Source organism: Onychomys torridus, chromosome 1 (genome assembly GCF_903995425.1).
Source record: "Onychomys torridus chromosome 1, mOncTor1.1, whole genome shotgun sequence".
Taxonomy (NCBI): Eukaryota; Metazoa; Chordata; class Mammalia; order Rodentia; family Cricetidae; genus Onychomys; species Onychomys torridus.
This window is the reverse complement of record NC_050443.1, coordinates 81,899,698-81,919,872: the sequence shown is the minus strand read 5'-3', so window position 1 is coordinate 81,919,872 and position 20,175 is coordinate 81,899,698. Positions and strand designations below refer to the sequence as shown.

At 39.9% G+C, this 20,175-nt stretch overlaps 2 protein-coding genes across 2 annotated transcripts; one reads left to right on the top strand and one right to left on the bottom strand.

Moving 5' to 3' along the window:
- The first annotated feature begins 5,138 nt into the window (after window positions 1–5,138).
- On the top strand, window positions 5,139–6,110 carry LOC118575734 (olfactory receptor 52M1-like). Its single transcript, XM_036176171.1, has one exon. The coding sequence runs from the start codon at window positions 5,139–5,141 to the stop codon at window positions 6,108–6,110; it is 972 nt and encodes a 323-aa protein (XP_036032064.1).
- An 8,827-nt stretch (window positions 6,111–14,937) lies between these two features.
- Window positions 14,938–15,876, bottom strand: LOC118579632 (olfactory receptor 52K1). The gene has a single exon (XM_036181070.1). The coding sequence runs from the start codon at window positions 15,874–15,876 to the stop codon at window positions 14,938–14,940; it is 939 nt and encodes a 312-aa protein (XP_036036963.1).
- Window positions 15,877–20,175: the final 4,299 nt, after the last annotated feature.

The window sequence follows — 20,175 nt, the reverse complement described above, 5'->3', positions numbered from 1 at the left end:
TCCCCTTGTAAGTATGTCCACATCCCATAGAGAATGATCTTTTCAGTATTTTCTTAAATCATCCTTCCAACTGTCACAAATACTAAAAATCTGGAGAAAGGGGAAAAGTAATTTTCAAAGTAAGTATATTGGCCACAGATTCTTTTAAAATATTCAAGTGTTTAAACTCCAGAAAAATAAAAGCAAAACAATGCTTCAAAATAAGTACATTGGCCACAAATTCCTTTCAAATATAGAAGTGTTTATATTACACAAAAATAAAAGCAAATGAAATCCTTTTTATCTGTAAAATATGTACTTTGCTTCAGGGACATTTCTTAGAAGAGTTTTCTTGACACCATTGCACATATAGACTAGAGTAATTCCTTAGGGAGAAAACCAAAACAGGATTCCTCACCCTATCCACAACCATCAGTTTCCCTACTAGGAATCTAGTTTAGGCTTGTATAGAAATATAATGTTGAGAAATATGCCTGTGCCACTTGTATATGTAAGAAAAACTGAAATTAGCCTTCTCACTACCCTGGGAAGGTTAAATGAAGTAACCACACACAACTATTTCCAACTTGTATATATTTGGGTGAAACAGAAATGAATTGTTTTGTTTTGTTTTGTTTTGTTTTGTTTTGTTTTGTTTTGTTTTAAAGAACAACATTTAATTTTGATGTTTTCTTCTGGGTATAGGTCAGATCTTAAGTAAGGCTTTTGAGTGTGTGTGTGTGTGTGTGTGTGTGTGTGTGTGTGTGTGTCTGTCTGTCTGTCTGTCTGTCTGTCTATCTGTCTTCTGTCAGTGTGTCTGTGTGCATGTGTCATTCCTTATGTGTTGTTCACTTTGTTTTCTGAGACAGGGTCTCTCACTAGCCCAGAGCTCACCAAGTACACAAAGCTGGCTGGCCACAAGCCCCAGGGGGCCGTCTGCCTGCCTCCTGCCTCAGTGCCAGGATTACAGGCCTTCAGCACCACTCCTAGCTTTTTTTACATGGATTATGGAGATCAAACTAAGGTCTTTGCGTCAGCAAAGCAAGAACCAGCAGTGATGTGTGTGTGTGTGTGTGTGTGTGTGTGTGTGTGTGTGTGTGTGTGTGTGTGTATGTGTGTGTGTGTTTAGTAGAAGTGGTGACAAGAGCCTACAATAGCTATATGACTATCTAGTAGTTTTCCCCCACCCTTCTCTTGCAAGAGAGAGATCATGAGGTAAGACCCTTAGAGTAGGTGAATACCTCAGGCCCAAGGGAAGGCAGTCAAAGCCAACACCCTAAGAGCTCACCAGAGTGTAAGAACAAGTCTCTGTTCTAGTCCTTAGAGCTCGAGTGGACAGGGAGTGAAGACTGGCTCCTAAGAGGGAATTAAAATCCAGAGGGAATCGTGCAAGTTTCTCCGTGCAGCCTTGGGGAATTAACTGGCTATTTGCAGAACCCAGATAAGGGAAAGGCATGAAAGAGATCAGGGGCCTGGCCTTCCCCTGGCTGCCAACTACATTTTCTCAAGCATCAGGCAAGAGCTAACCACTGTAAGGAACAGAGTCTACAGCTCTGTGGGCACGCCCCATGGGTAAGCATATTCCAGGATCATGAGGAACAAAGTCACTGGAAGCAGTGTCCTAGAGCCAGAAACTGTTCTCTTCTTCTTTGGTTTAATCAAAAGCAGCAGTTAGTTGATACTTCCTTGGTTGAGTCAAAGAAAAAGAGAAACCACAAAATAGAAGACATGGTGGCCTAGTATTTAGGAATAGCAGAGAAAGTCTGGAGTCCTGCAGCCCAGCTGAGCCTCTTATCTTAGGCTCCAGGAGCTCTTTCCCCTGAGCTGATCCCAACACAATCAGTATGTCTCTTCAATCAATATAAATTCATGCTAATGAAGCTAGCTGTGAAATTTCAAAATAAGACTCTATGTTTCTGACTACATGAAAGCAAAAAGCACATGATATGTTTACAGCCAATCCATCAAAAACTAAAGAGGGAAGACTATGCAAAAAGAGAGAGAGAGATTAGTCATTCAGTTGGCAAAGAAGGTTCCAGAGTCGCTAGTGTCCTGGAGACATAGCACTGTTTGTGTTCTGTGGGAGAATGAAGGAAGAGAAGGGAGCCGAGGGGTGTTCAGTGGCTGGGAATCCTAACACTGAGGGAGATGGCTAATACATAAAGAAACGTTCAAGTTCTCCCTAATCACAGGCCAGGAAACACAATTAAAAACAAACACAAATTGCCTGAAGTTTTAGAACAGCAAAGAATAGAGTTAGGATGTAGACATAGGTCTGTCTTGCTTCTAATCCACACTTATGTCAACAGCATCTCTCTCAGAAGCCTCAGACCATCAGACCACCTCTCCCTGGGCTTGCAAGCTAGACACCACTGTGCAGGTAAAAATGTGATCTCTGTAAAAGCAGAAAGTATTGTTATGCAATGCTCTAGATTAAGTGAGGTAATTTAGTCACCACAACCTGGTTAAGACTGATGTTTAGGATGACAGGTATAAATGTGATGGAAATATAACACACTTATTTTTTCAACATTCTTTGTCCTAGACTAAAGCTCAATCACAACTTCATTGGCTGAACTAGTTCAGACACAAATCAAGGAGGCAAACTAAAAACCATCCCTGGACTCAGACCCTTTTGTGACAAACGGTCACTACTTTGACTCACCCAGAAACTGAGCACATGAGCTCCTTTCTGCTTTAGAATGGTGATAGATTATAATACAGTCAGAATACACATCAAACATTTCCCAGTTTTAAAATTCTTCATTGACTGAGGACTGCCTTAAATCTCTGTCCATCTAACCTATCCCTGCACTTTTGTAGCATCCTCTGAGATGTAACAAGCACAGGGAAATGTTTCCTATTTGTGAAATGTACATATTCAAATATCCAAGTCAAATATTTAATATAAAAAATCTTGCAAGTTAGTTTAAGATTCACAAAACTTGCATGTTTCTACTCCATATCTGTCCAATGTCTAGCCATTGAGTAAGCAAATGAACTCTCAAAATAAACTGTGTATTGGAGTCTGATGTAGTAGCCTCAGAGGCTACACTGGCACTAACTACTATTTGGTATGGAAATGTAATAGCTAGTCCTATTTTAGACAAAAACTAAAATGTGTGTTTGTTTGAGACAATTTGGGAGTTTATAAGGATCCCCCACAACACACACACACACACACACACACACACACACACACACACACACACACACACACAATGTTATAGGTTAAAGACACTATAGAGGACTTTGGAAATGGTGACCTGAAATTGGCCTTGACAATGAGGAAATGTCCCTAGATGGGAACAAAAACAATGAAAAACTTCTTGGCTGTAACAGTTGTGTGGAGTCACTGTGGACACATGGGTGTGGTAAAAATTCTGCTAAGAAGAGTCAGGAGAGCAAGCCTGAGACAGGGGGATTGTGTTAGGCGCTCTCAGACTCTTAACAATGAGGATGTAAATAAGGGCTTTCAGCTGATACATCTGAAAAGCAGAAAGCAGACAAGACCTGTAAAAGCAATGGCTGGGGCTTTGGTGCTCAAGAGACCAAGGATTCTGATGCAAAGGAGGGGCTTCCTAATCCCTTTAGTTCCATCCATTCTTTTTACTCTCCAACAGCAGATGGTAGAAAATTTAAATGAACTTTATTCTTTTAAAAAAAAAATGGACCTCTTCAGTCAAATCACAAATGGTGCTCAGTACCTGCCAGGAAAACTTACTAACAGTGGCTTTCCCTAGAGTAACCGTTGTCAAGAAATTGTGTCTGTTCTCCATTCTCTTTAAGCTTCAAATCCAGCAACCTGAAATGTGAGATCTTTTTCTTTAAGAGATTTAGGTTCATGTCAAATCTGTGTGTGTGAGCGTGTGTGTGTGTGTGTGTGTGTGTGTGTGTGTGTGTGTGTGTGTGTGTGTATGTGTCTGACTGTCTGTCTGTGTGCACATACACACTCATGAGCATGCATGTGTGCAGATGCATGTATCTCATTGGGCACACAGACAATCAGAGAACAACCTCTATTATCCATCCTCACCTTCCTCCTGGCTTGAGGCAGGATCTCTTCTGTACCATCTGCCTACCATCTGCAGCTGGCTACTGACCCCTGAGCTTCTGTCCCTGCCTCCCATCTCACCACAGGAGTTCTGGGATTACAAATGTGTGCTACCATGCCTGGCTTTAATGTGAATTGTGAGGATTTAAACCCAAGCCATTGTATCAGTATAAGTGACCATCTCCCCAACCACTATGTCAAATCTTTATAATGCTATTCCACCAACATATTTTCCTAATAAGACTGTTCCCCTGTGTTTTGTCAGGCCTTGATAATTTATAACTTTATTTTTTAAAATATGTGAAAGTATAAAAGAATATATATTCATACATACAGAAGAAAATTAAAAGTACCCATAATTCCACATACATAAAAATCAACAGGTAAAAAGCACAATGCAAATCTTCCCAGACACTTCTCAACGTAAGGATATAATTCTATATGCCACACACTTTAGTAAAATCAAATCATAGTTTATCATGCCTATTGGTATCCCCTCTCTTATTATATGATATAAACATTCTACTAGAAAATACGTATAGTTATTAGTACATATAATTCTAACTCAGTAAATGTGTAAATTAAAATTTAAGCAATGCTTTATTTACATTGATCACATAGCTCCAACTTTTCATTAAAATAAAAATTTAAAACAGCTAATTAGTATACATTATTGATATCAATGTTATTGATCAATGATAAGAAAAGCATATAGAGATACTGAATAAACATGTTAATTTTTTATTTACATTTAACTATTACCTGGAAGCCATTTCTGTATTTCTTTTGTCTTTAGGGAAAGTTCCCCAAAATAAACTTCCTGGGTCAAGAGGATGCATAATGTTGGGTATTTCTATACCACATTTTGAAGTCAGTGATAGAAACCCTGAGCATACCTGTTTCTGTGTTTAGCAATAGGCGTCATCATCAATAATTCTTATAAACAAGTAACATAGTGATCTTTCAAGCTAGCATTCAAAATTCTTCTTTCTTGTAGGTGCCACAAGTTATCAAGAATGGAAATGAGGATCTATTCTAGAGCTGTCAGAGGCATTATCTCTCACAGGAGTAGAAACCCAATGTTAAGAGCTCCTCTGCATATCCCATGCTCCCAAGCATGTTCATTTCTAATAATGCCTGCTCAGTACCCAGCTCTTTCTGGCTCACTGGCATCCCAGGACTGGAATACTTGCACAGCTGGCTCTCCATCCCCTTTGGTTCCATGTATCTGGTGGCTGTGGTGGGGAACATCACCATCTTGGCAGTGGTTAAGACAGAGCGCAGCCTGCACCAGCCCATGTACTTCTTCCTATGCATGTTGGCTGTCATTGACCTGGTCCTGTCAACTTCTACAATGCCCAAACTATTAGCCATCTTCTGGTTTGGTGCCTGCAGCATTGGTCTAGATGCTTGCTTGGCTCAGATGTTCTTTGTCCACTGCTTTGCTACTGTTGAGTCGGGCATCTTTCTTGCCATGGCTTTTGACCGCTATGTGGCCATCTGTGACCCACTACACCATACATCAGTACTTACCCAGGCAGTGGTGGCACGTTTGGGGCTGGCTGCTCTCCTCCGAGGAGTATTCTACATTGGACCTCTTCCACTCCTGATTCGCCTGAGGCTGCCCCTTTATCGAACCCAAATCATTGCCCACTCGTACTGTGAGCACATGGCTGTGGTCACTTTGGCATGTGGTGACACAAGAGTCAACAATTTATATGGGATGGGAATCGGTTTCCTGGTGTTAATCCTAGACTCACTAGCGATAGCAGCATCTTATGTGATGATTTTCAGAGCTGTGTTAGGATTGTCCACCTCTGATGCCAGGTTGAAAACTTTGGGGACATGTGGTTCTCACATCTGTGCCATCCTTGTCTTCTACATCCCTATTGCTGTTTCATCTCTCACCCATCGCTTTGGCCATCAAGTGCCTCCCCATATCCATATTCTTTTGGCCAACTTTTATCTCCTCATCCCACCCATCCTCAACCCAGTTGTCTATGCTGTGCGCACCAAGCAGATCCGAGAGAGACTTTTGCATATTATTAAGTCAGGAACTCAACCCAGAAACACATAAATATTTAGTGATGATTGGAAGAGGCTCTTCTTTTTTTATTTTATTAAAAAAAATTTATTCATTTTACATATCAACCACAGATCCCCCTCTCATTTCTCCTCCCACTCCCCCCAACCCCTGTCTAACCTCCTCCCCCAACCCACCCCTCATACCCTCCTTCAGAAGGGTAAGTTCTCCCATGGGGGGACAGCTAAGCCTGGTACATTCAGTTGAGGCAGGACCAAGCCCCTCCCTGCTGCCTCAAAGATGAGCAAGGTGTCCAATTATAGGTAATGGATCCAGAAAGCCAGCTCATGCACCAGGGATCCTGATCACACTGCCAGGGTACCTTCAAACAGACCCAGCTACACAACTGTCTCCTGTATGCAGAGGGTCTAGTCCAGTCCCATACAGGTTCCACAACTGTTGGTCTAAATTCTCTGAGTTCCTATGAGCTTGGTTCAGTTGTCTCTGTAGATTTCCCCATCATGATCTTGACTTCTCCCTGCCCCCCTTGCTCATAGAATCCCTCTTCCCTCTCTTCAACTGGACTCTTGGAGCTCAGCTTGGTGTTTGATTGTGGATCTCTGCCTCTGCTTCCATCAATTACTGGATAAAGGCTCTATGATGACAGTTAGGGTATTCACCGATCTGATTACCAGGGTAGGCCAGTTCAGACACCCTCTCCACTACTGTTAGTAGTCTAATGTGGGGTCATTCTTGTGGATTCCTGGGAATTTCCCTAACAGAGGTCTCTCCCTTACCCCACAATGTCTAAGAGGTTCTTCTTAAGTAAAGAAGCCCATGATATTTCTGGGTGCTACCTAAACAGTGGGGATAAGAGCCTAAAAGCAGTCCTAAAGATTATTTTGTTGGAGTATGCAGTATGAATCCAATATCCTGATGTGGAGAAGGAAGATCAGGTATTCCTGTACTGTAATTCCCTTTTTTTTTTAACCTATATGATTTTGTGCAGTTAAGTACAATAAGCATATAAACCATGGCAACTGATATCATTTTATCCTTCACTTTTGTGGTATCAGATTTCCTGTTTCTCTATGGCAGGGGTAATCAAGCACAACTTCTAAAAAGTAGAATTCTATCTACAACTTCTTAAAAACAATTTAGTAAATTTTGTTGAAAACTTTCAGACATTATACTGGCAAACTTTTCAAATTATTTTGCATTGCCCCTACTAAAATGACATTAATCTATCAAAGATGGAGGCAACATAAATATGAGAAAGTCTAATCTAATGGGACTGAGAATGGGATTTTACTGTTCCTGGGAGTTAAAGTCCTTAAACCAATTCATTCCTCCATTTAAACAGACAGACAGACATGGAATATCACATCTCCCAGAGCTAAATGGGGGGAAAGTAGGAGATAGAAAGGACATTGTGAGACGCTCCAAGATAACACACTGAGGGACAATAACCTCACTGAGATAACAAAGGGATAAAGGGAAGGTGCTAACAGTGGATTGACATGAAGGCGGGTGGGCAATAGGAGGGTCAAAGATGAAGAGAATAGATACAGAACTTGTGGTGGATAAACCTTGAAAATGCTCCAGGTCTCTTTGGGGAACTCTTCCTGCTACCCCTTAACCTTTTTTTTTTTAACCTTTTTTTTCTATATTGCTAACTTATCCTTCCATGAGGAGACTTACAAAACACTTACATAAATTTTTTGGTAATGCATTTTTTAAAGACAATTACCCCTGATTCTAGTGCTTCAGAATCATGATTATGTCCATTTTTTTCAAATTTTAAGAAATTTAACTTCAAGTTTATGAGTCATGAAGAGTTTGGGTTTTTTTGTTTTTTTGTTTTTTTGTTTGTTTTTTGTTGTTGTTGTTGTTGTTGTTGTTTTGTTTTGTTTTGTTTTTTTTGGTTTTCCAGACAGGGTTTCTCTATGTAGCTTTGCGCCTTTCCTGGAACTCACTTGGTAGACCAGGCTGTCCTTGAACTCACAGAGATCCGCCTGGCTCTGCCTCCCGAGTGCTGGGATTAAAGGCGTGCGCCACCACTGCCCAGCTATGATGAGTTTTCAAAAGGCCAAAATGGGTGCTAGTAAGTTAAAAAGATATCACTTTAGTGTTTTAGAAAATATAACCTAAGAAAGCCATAGTTGAGCCAAAACTAGGACACAAGCCTCATATCATTCAATAAAATAAAATAAGTAAGAAACTTGAAACAGCACAAGTCTCCAATGTTAAATTCAAATCCCTGACTAGGCTGCATGGTTGCATAAGCTTGAGACAACCATGTGATCTATGCGCATGCATGGAATAGCCACGTGGGCCTGTGTGTGCAGGTGCAGCTTGGCCTTTAAAAGCTAGCCTCCATGTTCCCCCACCCCCTTTTAAAATTTTAAAACATTTTAAAAGCCATATTCTGTAGGTCTTTGAAGTGTTTGAAGATTATCTATCTATCTGAAATATATCTATGTATACCTAGAAAACTAAACTAATATGACTATAAGTTTGATTATCATAGATGATTAATTAATTATTAATCTATATTTCTTAATGATACATTACAACTTTAAATGAATTGTATATACATGATACCTTAAACAAGAGTAAAAATATACATACAGTATAAGAAAATTAACTTCAAATTTATATCAATAAACTAAAATCCATAGCAATGTAAAACATTTTTAAACAAGTTGTTGACCGCCCACGCCTTTAATCCCAGCACTCGGGAGGCAGAGCCAGGCAGATCTCTGTGAGTTCGAGGCCAGCCTGGTCTACCAAGTGAATTCCAGGAAAGGCACAAAGCTACACAGAGAAACCCTGTCTTGAAAAACCAAAAAAACAAAACAAAACAAAACAAAAAGTAGGTTCAACAATCCATCCTTTTATCCTATCATATCTGCATCCTGTCTTTCCATGTCAGAAAATCCACAGCTAGGCATTTCTCCCTAGATGTTCTGTTGAATCTCCCAAGGACCAAAACCACCTCCAGCATCATATGGAATTGAATGACTGAGGACAAAGACAAGAAAAGGGATGGATTTATGTTCCTGCTCCATCCAGTGGCTGCCTCCTGAGACCACCCACTAGACTCAATAGTGTCATCTTAGTTTCATTAGGACATTTAGTCCTCCTGTCATCTTGTGGTCATAGCTGTCCTGTGGTGAAGGGCTTATCTCAGTAAAATAGAAGGGAATGACCACTAAAGAACTCAGTATGCAGATATGACTAATAGGTGAATATCTTAATCAAAGCTATGGTTGCTTCCTCCTCATGCAACTATGTTTCTCTTCCATAACCAACACTCTGGATGATAGCAAAAGACTACCATCCCTTTTTGAGCCTGGTTAGGAAATGATTGAGGGAGGAGACATTGATGTGGTACTTAAATAGGGTTGTGTGGCACAAATGTCTTAACAACTTGAGCTATAGAATCATAAAGGGCAGATATGGACCTCGAATAGTATGTTAGACTTTGAACATATGGTCAAAGCCTGTTTCCTTTTCTTGTAAATGAAAATAGTGGTAATCATTATGGGCTTATTGTAAGGATGCAATAAGATAGTGTAGAATTCTTGTATGTTGCCTTGCATAGAAATTATAAAAATCAACTTGTCTCCTAAATAGTCTGTGTTGTACATTGAACGGCCCCTGAGACAGAATGAACAATAAGGGAAAAAGACTGGAATGGTTCCTGAGAAACCATAAATATTATACTAATTAGAGCTGGAGCAATGGCTCAGGCAATTAAGAACACTTCCAGGGGACAGGATTCAATTCCCAGCACCCACATGGTAGCTCACTATAATTCCAGCCCCAAGAGATCCATGCCCTCTTCTTGTCTTCACAGGTTCTGCATGCACATGGTGCACAGGCAAATATGCAGACAAAACACTCATAGACAGAAAGTAAAAATAAATAAATTCTCTTCTATCACCTCTGGTTCATACAATCTTTTTGTCTCCTCTTCCTCATAGATCTCTGAGTCTTGAAGTGAAGGGATTGATGAAAAACATCCCAACTAGGACTGAGTGTTTAAAAGTCTCTGTTCTTTGTCCCATTGTGGGAAAATCTCAAAAAAGAAAAAATTGTCAGGTGGTGGTCACGCATGCCTTTAATCCCAGCACTCGGGAGGCAGAGCCAGGTGGATCTCTGTGAGTTCAAGGACAGCCTGGGCTACCAAGTGAGTTCCAGGAAAGGAGCAAAGCTACACAGAGAAACCCTGTCTTGAAAAACCAAAAAAAAGAAAAGAAAAGAAAAAATTAAAAATGTCTTAATCATGGCTCACTTGTACATAGAGACAGTTCTTAATGCTGATTTTTTTTTCCTCTGCAGAAAGTCCCATCAACAAAGCCAGTTTTTGTTTGTTTTTCTGTTCCCTTTGGTTACCCAGCACACTCCCATTACTATTTGAGGCTTTTCATCTAAGATGATGCTTACCTAAGTAGTCTTGGGATGACAAAAGGCTAACATCTCTCACCATTTTTCTGTGTAACAAATACAAAGACCTGGTTGCACAAAAACATAACTTCAGTTTCTCAGGAGCTCAGAGTTAAACTGCAATGAAAAAAGGTTACAGAATATAGCCATCAACAACCAAATCTAACCAACTTTAATGCTCTTTTTCTAATGGTTTACTTTTACTTTAATGTGCATTTATGTTTTGCTTACATGTATGTCTGTATAAGCATATAGGGTCCCCCAGAACTGGAATAACAGACAGCTGTGAGCTGCCATGTGTGATAGGAATTCCCACCATGCCCCCAGCACATGCCCAGCAAGACACTTAGTCATTTCCCGGCCATACATCCTGTGTGACCCATGACCCCATGGTTGCGTAAGCTTGCGACAACCATGTGATCTATGCACATGCGTGGAATAGCCACGTGGGCCTGTGTGTGCAGGTGCAGCTTGGCCTTTAAAAGCCCCCTTCACACACCGGTCCTTTCGGCAGGCCTGATCATGCCTATGCTTTTGTTAATAAAACAAAAAATAAAACTCTTGTCAGTGGATTATGCTGTGTTTTGTGACTTTTCCTCACAGGATAAGAGCGCCGCTAAAAACCAACAATGTGGGTGCTGGGAATTGAACTCTGATCCTCTGGAAGAACAACCAGTGCTCTTAACCACTGAGCCATCTTCCCAGCCCCATAACTTTAATGCTCTTAAACAATTTCAGTTTATAATTCAGTCCATCACAGATCTCAAAAGTTTGACTTCATGGGGAGGATGGAGTGGACTTTTAGAAATCACAAGAGAGGGATGCTTGCTGCTGCTTCCTGGTTCCTCCACTGGCCTCCGAGCCTGATCCATCTTGTGCTATAATGAACAGCACTCCTGTATACTGTGACCCACAGAACCAGACCGAGGAGACTCTGGTATTCATCTGCTGAGATACCTGGTGAGACTGTCTGCCATGCAAATTCCTCCGTGCTGACTGCAGCGCCCTGTACAAACAAGACAGTACCACTGCTCTTTCAGCCAGCCACTTTGTCCTTGTCCCAGAAATAAGTGTCGCCAAGCCCTGTGCCCCTAGGAACCTTGAGAGTTCAGCTTGGTGGAAAGAGGTCATGGTCGCACATAGATCTTCTACGAGCTACGGAAGGTCTGGGTAACCTAATGAAACCATGAAGAAACCCTGCCTTCTGCCTCAAGTCTTTCTGAAACTCTCTTCTGTGTTTCTTGATCAAGACTCTGGATTTTAAAAGCTAAGAAGTCAGTGTTTTTGTCCTCTGGTCTAATTTGATAACTTCTTCCTAACATTAGTAAGTCAGGGATCTCAGCTTAACCCCAGCATAAGGAGGAAAAAACGAACATAAGGAAGGGAAAGGAGCGGAGGAGAGAGGGGAAACTCATAGAAATAGTACTTCTAAATAAGAAATAATTCTTTTTTTTTTTCCCTCTGTGTAGCTTTGCACCTTTCCTGGAATTCACTCTGTAGACCAGGCTGGCCTCGAACTCACAAAGATCCACCTGCTTCTGCCTCCCAAATGCTGGGATTAAAAGCATGCACCACCACCACCACCCAGCAAGAAATAATTCTTGAGCATCAGTCATGCTGTGGTCCAGTGACACCGTGTGAAAATCATTATTTTATTTAAACTAAAGAGATCATCTTTGTTCAGAGTTCTTGTCTTCGTATCTTTTTCTCCAACACCCATAACCATGAAATACCAATCATGTGAGTGTTTAGCTCTTGTTCCCAAGAATACACTCTGATGTCAAGGGGAATTGCAGCTTGTTATACACTTTTGTCACATTTCCTAGTTGTTCAATACCAAAGACACTCAAATAAGGACCATAATTGATAGGATAGATATTTATAGTCAAAATGAAAAGACTTCTAGTGCTATAGAGAAATTCTTATGTCATTAATGGCAACAGCAGCCTTGGTCAACAGCATCTGGTTGCTCAATTACATGTCAGAAACCACAGAGATTGCCATGCTTGCACACATCTGAGGACCAGGACATGAATCAAACTGGGAGTAAAGATACATTTAAGCTATGAGGGTTATGAAAATATATATCCTATAATAGTAATATCAAAATTGATATACTTTAAGCTGGAAAGATAGCTTACCACTTAAGAGCATTTGTTGCTCTTGCAGAGAACCAGAGTTCAGTTTCCCAATACCCACATCAAGGGCTTACAACCATTTGTAAGTTCCAGAAGATTCAAAAACCTTCTTCTGGCCTCATTGGGTACCTGCATGTATGTAGTGAACATACAGACAAGCAGGCACACAACAACTGTTGGGTTTTTTTTTTTTTTTTTAATTTAATGGCTGAATAGTTTGACAATGAAGATTCTAGTTTGGGATCAGAATTTCACAGAAAAACATCTTTGATTGGGTCATAGTGTAGTCAAGCCCCTGTATTTTTCCATCAGGACAAAAAAGAGAAGGAATGAACTGGGCAGGCAGGATGCAGGGAAGACATGTAACCACTAAATAAATACAAGTGAATGACATATAAATGTGTGTACATTAATTCAAATATAATAATGACACATTTATGTATGCTAGTTGTGAATCATCTGGAGCCTAAGGAACAGTAAATTCTGGAATACCTCAACACAAATCCTTGATGGTCCCAGGTATCTCTTTTACCTAGGACTGCCATAGTATATTGATTGGTGGCTTAGAAATGGCCAAATGATATAATATAGACTAATAAGCGAAGACAATAATCATCACTCTACATTTTAGCAAGCAGATTAGAAATACCAAAATTCTTTTTTTTATTTATTATATTTGTGTTTTAATTTTACACATCAGCCATGGGTTCCCCTGTCTTCCCCCCTCCTGCCCCCCCCCCCACCTTCCCCCCAGCCCCTCCCCTCCATTCCCATCTCTTCTAGGACCAAAATTCTTTGAATATAGTTTTGTGTAATGTTTTATTTAAGATATATCTACATCATTGTTTTTCTAATCTTCAAACATACAATTGATAATGTATTCACCTGTACATTGGTTAAATTGGTGAAAATATAGCCTGGGTTTGGGATATTTTTGAAGATGCTCAGATGATACTAAAATACATACAAGTTTGGTGGTAGTTCATACTTGTAATCCCAACAGCCAAGAAGCTAATAAAGAAGAATTACCATCACTAAGAATTCCAGGCCAGCCTTGTCTGGCAAAAATAAATAAATAATAACAATAAAAACATAAAAACAAAACCAATAAGAAGAGATCATTTGAATCAACCGAGCATTATGTAATTTTTGTTGTTCAAAGAGTTATACCAAGGAAACTATGCAGATAATAGTTAAGTTTATTAAGACTTCCTATGGCCAGGCATTGGTGGCATACACCTTTAATCTCAACTCTTGGGACATAGAGGCAGGCAGATTTCTGAGTTCTAGGCCAGTCTGGTCTACAGAGTGAGTTTCAGAACAGCCAGGGCAACACAGAGAAACCCTGTCTCAAAAAAAAGAAAGAAAAAAAGAAAGAAATCTCTTATGAATAAAGCTATTCAAGTGACATTGAAAGGTGGGTGTAAGAGAGAAGTAGAGGCTGGAGGCCATCTAAAAGCATTACACAAGTAGTCTCAGGGGTGGTTGGCATTGGCCTATGAGTTACCAAATTAGTGATTGAGTTCATCTGTCACCGCTCTTGAGGCAGTGGGACCCAGGAGAGTGAAGCTGATAAATGAGGCAAACTCAAGTCTCATGCAATAGCCAACTTTATTCTAAGCATCAGACAATTTAAGGTTTAAGAAGAGTCACATGAAAAAAATGTCCAATCACAAGGGCAAGCCACATGTGGCAGGCAAGTTGCACGTGGTAGGCAATCAGAACATGGCAAAAGCATGCTTTTCCATTTAGGCACATAAACAAATAACAATAGCCAGTTGTAATGAATAATCTGCTATACCTGGGAGGGGGGAAAACATAATCCAAAAACAATTCCATGTTTTTGAAGAAACTGAGGTTACAGGTCTCTTTGTTTCTTGGAGTTTTCCTACAAGCACTCAGAAATCTCCTTCTGTGACTCCATTCTTGGACCATGTTCCTACATTCATTAATGTTCTCAGTGAAATAATCAATAAAATCTCATATGTATGAGCCGATCTTAGCCAGTATGCCTTCCATCTTTCATGTAGATAGCAATATCCACTCTGGAAGTTTCATTGTCTTCCTTAATCATATAAAGCCCCTATGAAAATGGGCTGGCTCAGCTCCTGCTATAGGGGCACACCTAATGAAATCGGACTGATGGATCAGTAAATAACTGGTTATCAAGGAGTTCTAAGACTCATGAATTGCCAAATGGGATCCTGCAGTTATCCTAAGGATTTCTCTCTCTATGCAACACACCATCTATTCAATACTGAGAGCGTGGGTAAAAAAAAATAACTATCCATCTACACATCCTTTCTACGGAACAGACTGAGCACATGATCATGAATCTGCCTGGTCTTGACACCATAGATAATGGGATTAATCATAGGTGGGAAAAGAAGATAGAAAATCGCAAGAAGTATGTGGACATGAGGAGCAGCCCTACGAGCTACACGATGCATGACTGAGGAGATGACTACAGGTGTGTAGGTAGACAGAATAGCACCTATATGAGACACACACGTCCCAAAGGCCTTGTAGCGGGCCTCCTGAGAGGCGAGCTGGAGAACAGCACGAAGAATGAAGACATAAGACAAGATAACAAAGAGAAGGTCCAGCACCACAATGAACATGGCCACAGCAATGCCGTAGATGTTGTTGAAACGTGTGTCCCCACATGCCAGCCTCACCACAGCCATGTGTTCACAGTAGCAGTGAGCAATCACTGTCCCTCGACAGTAGTGGAAGCGTCTGAGCAGAAAGGGGAGTGGAGTCATTAATGTCACAGCCCGAGTCACAGCGGCCAGGCCAATCTTGATGATGAGGGGTTTGGTCAGAATCGTGGTGTAGTGCAGGGGTTTACAGATGGCCACATAACGGTCAAAGGCCATGGCCAGCAGCACTGCTGACTCCATGATGGAGAAAGAATGAAGAAAGAACATCTGGATAAGACAGGCATAGAAATTGATCTCTTGGCTTCGGAGCCAAAAAATAGCAAGCATTTTGGGCAGTGTAGTAGAAGAAAGAACCAGATCTATGGTTGCCAACATAGCCAGAAAGAGGTACATGGGCTCATGGAGGGCTGAGTCTGCCCAGATAATAAAGAGAAGGGTACAGTTACCCAGTAGGGCCAAGGTATAGGCAAAGAAGAATGGAATGGAAATCCAGATGTGCAGGTGCTCCAAACCAGGTATTCCTACCAACAAAAAGGCCACTGGATGGGTAGTATTGATGGCTGACATGACTCCTGGAAACTCTTCTTATTGGTATTCAAATGGACCTTCACCTTTGTGTGTATTTTCTATGAAATACATGACAATAGAATTCTGCTACCCCAGCTGAATGAATTAGGTCCCATTGTTAGACCTTAACCAAAGTAAGCTGATGGCTCTTGTAGAAATATAGTAATATAGCCCACGTTTCATGCCTCAAGGAACTTTGACTCTGAATAAGAAAATATTAGATATACATAGAACTGATGTCACATTACAACCTTCATAAAGTGATAGGAGATGGTAATGTTTGCTGTGTTCTTGATATCAGGAATACCTTTGGGAGAAGAAATAAAATATGGTAAAATCAGTTTATTTCTTAAGATTTGTTCTTCATTTTTTAATTATATATATGCATGCATGTCTGTGAATGAGTATATGAACATGAGTGCAGGTGCCTGTAAAGGCCAGAGAGGCTATCAGATCCTCTAGAGCTGGAGTTTCAGAAGATTATGAGCTTCCTGGTATGGGTACTGGGACCAAGTCTGCTGCAAGAACAGTGTATACTCTTAACTGCTGAGCTAGCTAGCTCCCCAACCCCTTGATTCATTTCTTTGACACACCCTGTTATATATTCTTATCAAGCTAAACTTTCAAATGCAAAAGCCAATTCCTGTTCCCAAATCTCCAACTTAGCACAAAGATGTCAAATAAACTATAATTTCTAGTGTCCCAAAGAGTCACACACATGTATTTTCTGAAAGATTACTTTGATATAGATCCCACTAGCAATATGTGGCTATTTGAATTAATAGTTGCTAAAATAAAAACTCATTAGTCAAACAAAAATATTCAGGTGCTTGATAGCCACCTATAACTAGTGGCTGCCATATTAGATCATTTGGGTTAGACTGTACCCATCATTGCAGAAAATTCCCTTGGAGAGATCTACTCTAGAATACCCTCTAGGTCCTTTCAATATTTAAAAAAAAATGTAAATTCAACTCTAATTCTAGTTTCCTGAAAAAGTACTTTTTTTTCTTGTTTCCTAATGACAGTTATGGTAACTCCCTGTTCATCTGGCCGACAACAAACCATCTATAAGTATCTAGATTCAGTCTCAGCTCTCTCAAATACCCTCCGAGTTTGAAATCTGGATTCTATTTTTATTGCATTCCTTCAATTTCTCTCATTAGGAGGACACATATGGCCCCTCATCTGCTTCATTCCTTTCTAGCTGTCAGCAATTTTACCTGAACTAGCCATGAAAACTCACTCTATATTGGTCCCTGCTGTATTGCTCTTTCCCATCTCTCTGCCTTCTTACTTCAGTGCATTGTTTCTATCCTACCTCAAAAGGACTGTATTGTTTTATGTCTCAAGCTTCAACTCCATATCCAGATAAGTGAGTAATTATATGCATAAACTGAATGAAATGTGTCTTCTTACTTAATGGATTAAGGAAAAGTCCATGACTAAAACAAACTCATTCTTTAGTAGAAAATTCTAAAAGGTTTTAAAACAATAAAAACATGATTGTTACCACAATCATACTATATAATTTTATTTTTTTAAAGCCAGGCATGGTGGCACATACCTGTAATTTCAGTACTCAGGAAGGTGAGGCAGGAAGAACATAAATTCAAAGCCAACCTGGTATATTTTATTAGATCCTATCAGAAGCTAAGTAAAAACATAGGTTGGTTAGTTAGTTAGTTAGTTAGTTAGTTAGTTAGTTAGTTAGTTAGATAGATGATAGATATAGAATCCTAAAGCAGATGGATAAAGAAAACAAATGTTGTAGTGCTAGAGATTAATTAAACACAGGGCCTTGCACATAGTAGACAAGTATTCCTGAACTACGTCCATTCCTAGACCCAATGATTTTAAGTGAAGAAATCATAGTTGGCTTCACTGAAAAATGATTCTGAACAAAGAGTCATAGCTGAGAAAACACAATAGTTTGGCTTCCTTACATGGCAAAATGTAGTATGCCATGCAGGCGGTTTGTATTAACCACTGAAAAGGAATGAAAAGAGAGTAAAATAGGGGAATTAATGCAAAGATGCATTTCCAAGTTGGGGATACTGTCACTATTGTATCATATAGTATCTGAAGAACCACATAGAAGGAACCTCAGGATTGTTCCTTGTAGACTTAAAAGAGGAAATGCTGCTTTTAGAAACATCCTGCTACATTGCCCTTTCTAAGCATTCCACTGCTTTACCTTGGATTTTCCTACCACATTCATTGGCTTCCACTCATTGCCCCAACACACAGTCAGGGATTTATCCAAAAAAAGTTGACTTCCTGTCTTCTAGGTTCACAGAGACACCGGAATAGCTGAGCATTCTCCCTCAGGGCAAGATGCAGCTGAGTAAAGCAGTGGCTTTTTCCATTAGTTTCCACAACAATGGCTAAAACAGAGAACATGACATGAGAGGGTGTGAGATGGGCATGAGAGATACAGGATAGATAGAATTATTCCTGATAGAAGACTATTCTAAAAGATAGCCAGAGAAAATGCCTTAAGGTTTATATATGACTACTGTTCAAATATTGGCTAGGTAGCCAATGTGGCCAAGATGAGGTGAGAGAACAGAACTACTGAGGGCAGACAGGGGTTCCAAATCATACAAATCCAAGTCATCATAGAACTTTATAGAACTTGTGGGGGACCATTTTTCTCAGACTTTGGTTTAAACGGAGAAAATACATAATTTGAATTCTTTATACATTTTTTTTTTGTCTGCATGTATGTCTGTGTGAGGGTGTTGGATCTTCTGGAACTAGAGTTACAGACAGTTGTGAGCTGGGAATTGAGCCATTTGGGTGCTGGGAATTGAACCTAGAACCCAGGTCCTTTGAAAGAGCAGCCAGTGCTCTTAACCACTTAGCCATCTCTCCAGCCCCAAAATATCTGAATTCTTAAAACCTCTTAAAAGTTTACTCTGGCATCTATGATATGATTTTTAAAACATTTTAAAAATGTCAGAAACTGCCAAAGGTAAAAACATGGGGACACTTACTAAGGCTTCTTCAGCAGTCTGAAGAAGGCAAGAATTTGGCTCAGAATCAAGATGGTGGCGAGTACAGTGAGAATTGTACAATCGGATTGGGGGCTTGTTTTGAAAGTGCTGTGGAGCTATTTTCAGCAGACTAAATACAAGCTTTGTCAGAAGTTGAAGTCTGACATGTCAAGACTTTTGGCATAAGTGACCAAAAGAAATGTGTTACTCTGTTGAAATGAGGAAAGTTTTGGAGGAGGAGATCAAGATTTCAGCTTTCAAAGTAGAGGATGTAAAATGTCTCATGAGAAGTCTAAGTGAATGTTGATCTGTTTGAATATGGTTTTGAATTTGAAGGGGAAATTTTGGTTGATGATAGAAGCTTAGGGTCATTGAAAACAGTACCTGAAGGCATGAAAGCAGATCATCTCAAAGATGGACCATTTATTCACAGGATGAAGAAAAACTCAGGTGTGATTCTTAACATTTAGAACTGAGATGTTGGTCAACCAAGGAGACTGGGTGGGTAACTATTAAAGACAGAAAGTGTCTGGAATCTGGGCTGCCTTGACAGCCCATTCAATATCATATAATAAGAAAGAGGAATTACCACAATGTATTAATGTTATTAAGGAAGCAAATAATCTGAAAACCACATTGCCCTTGTACTTACAGATTCAGGGGACTGGACAACTGAATAAAGCAATGTTGGTGAATAGTACCATGTGGGATCTGCTTTAAATGAGTTTGAGGAAAGGAGGATTTGAAGTCTAATGACATTCTCCCTCATATAAAGGATTTTGCTGTAGAAGCCAACAATGAGTGGAGCACTAGATTCAATGAGGAATAAGGTCAAGAAGTTTTCGTGCTTGTTTGTTTCTAAAGAGAAATTTCAAGGTGGAGGGAGGAACTGTCTTACTGTTTCATAAATTTTTTTCAGGATCTTAGAGTCTCTGCCTTTGTTTACAAAGTAACACAGAGCTGAGACCCAACTATCACAATGACTGGACAGATTTTGTCAGGTGTACCTGTGTGCACTGCCTCTGTAAAATGGGGAGGGAGTGTTTGGGTGGGTGCAGGTTCAAGGGCCTTGGTGAAAAGGAGAGCTTGGGTTTTAAAATGAAAAAAAGCTAGAGTTCTTGTCTAGCAAGTGCAAGGCCTTGGGTTTGGTCCTCAGCTCTGACAAAAAAAAAAAAAAAAAAAAAAAAAAAAAAAAAAGAAAAAGAAAAAAGCCTGAGAGTTTCTACAGGGTTCACTGTAAAGTGTCTACTGCATCGATAAAGCTCTTAGTTTAATTCGTATATTCAAAAAACAAAAACAA

Excerpts from the sequence above, each read along its gene's own strand:
- LOC118575734 (XM_036176171.1), top strand. The coding sequence starts at position 5,139 with ATGCTCCCAAGCATGTTCATTTCTAATAATGCCTGCTCAGTACCCAGC.
- LOC118579632 (XM_036181070.1), bottom strand. The coding sequence starts at position 15,876 with ATGTCAGCCATCAATACTACCCATCCAGTGGCCTTTTTGTTGGTAGGA.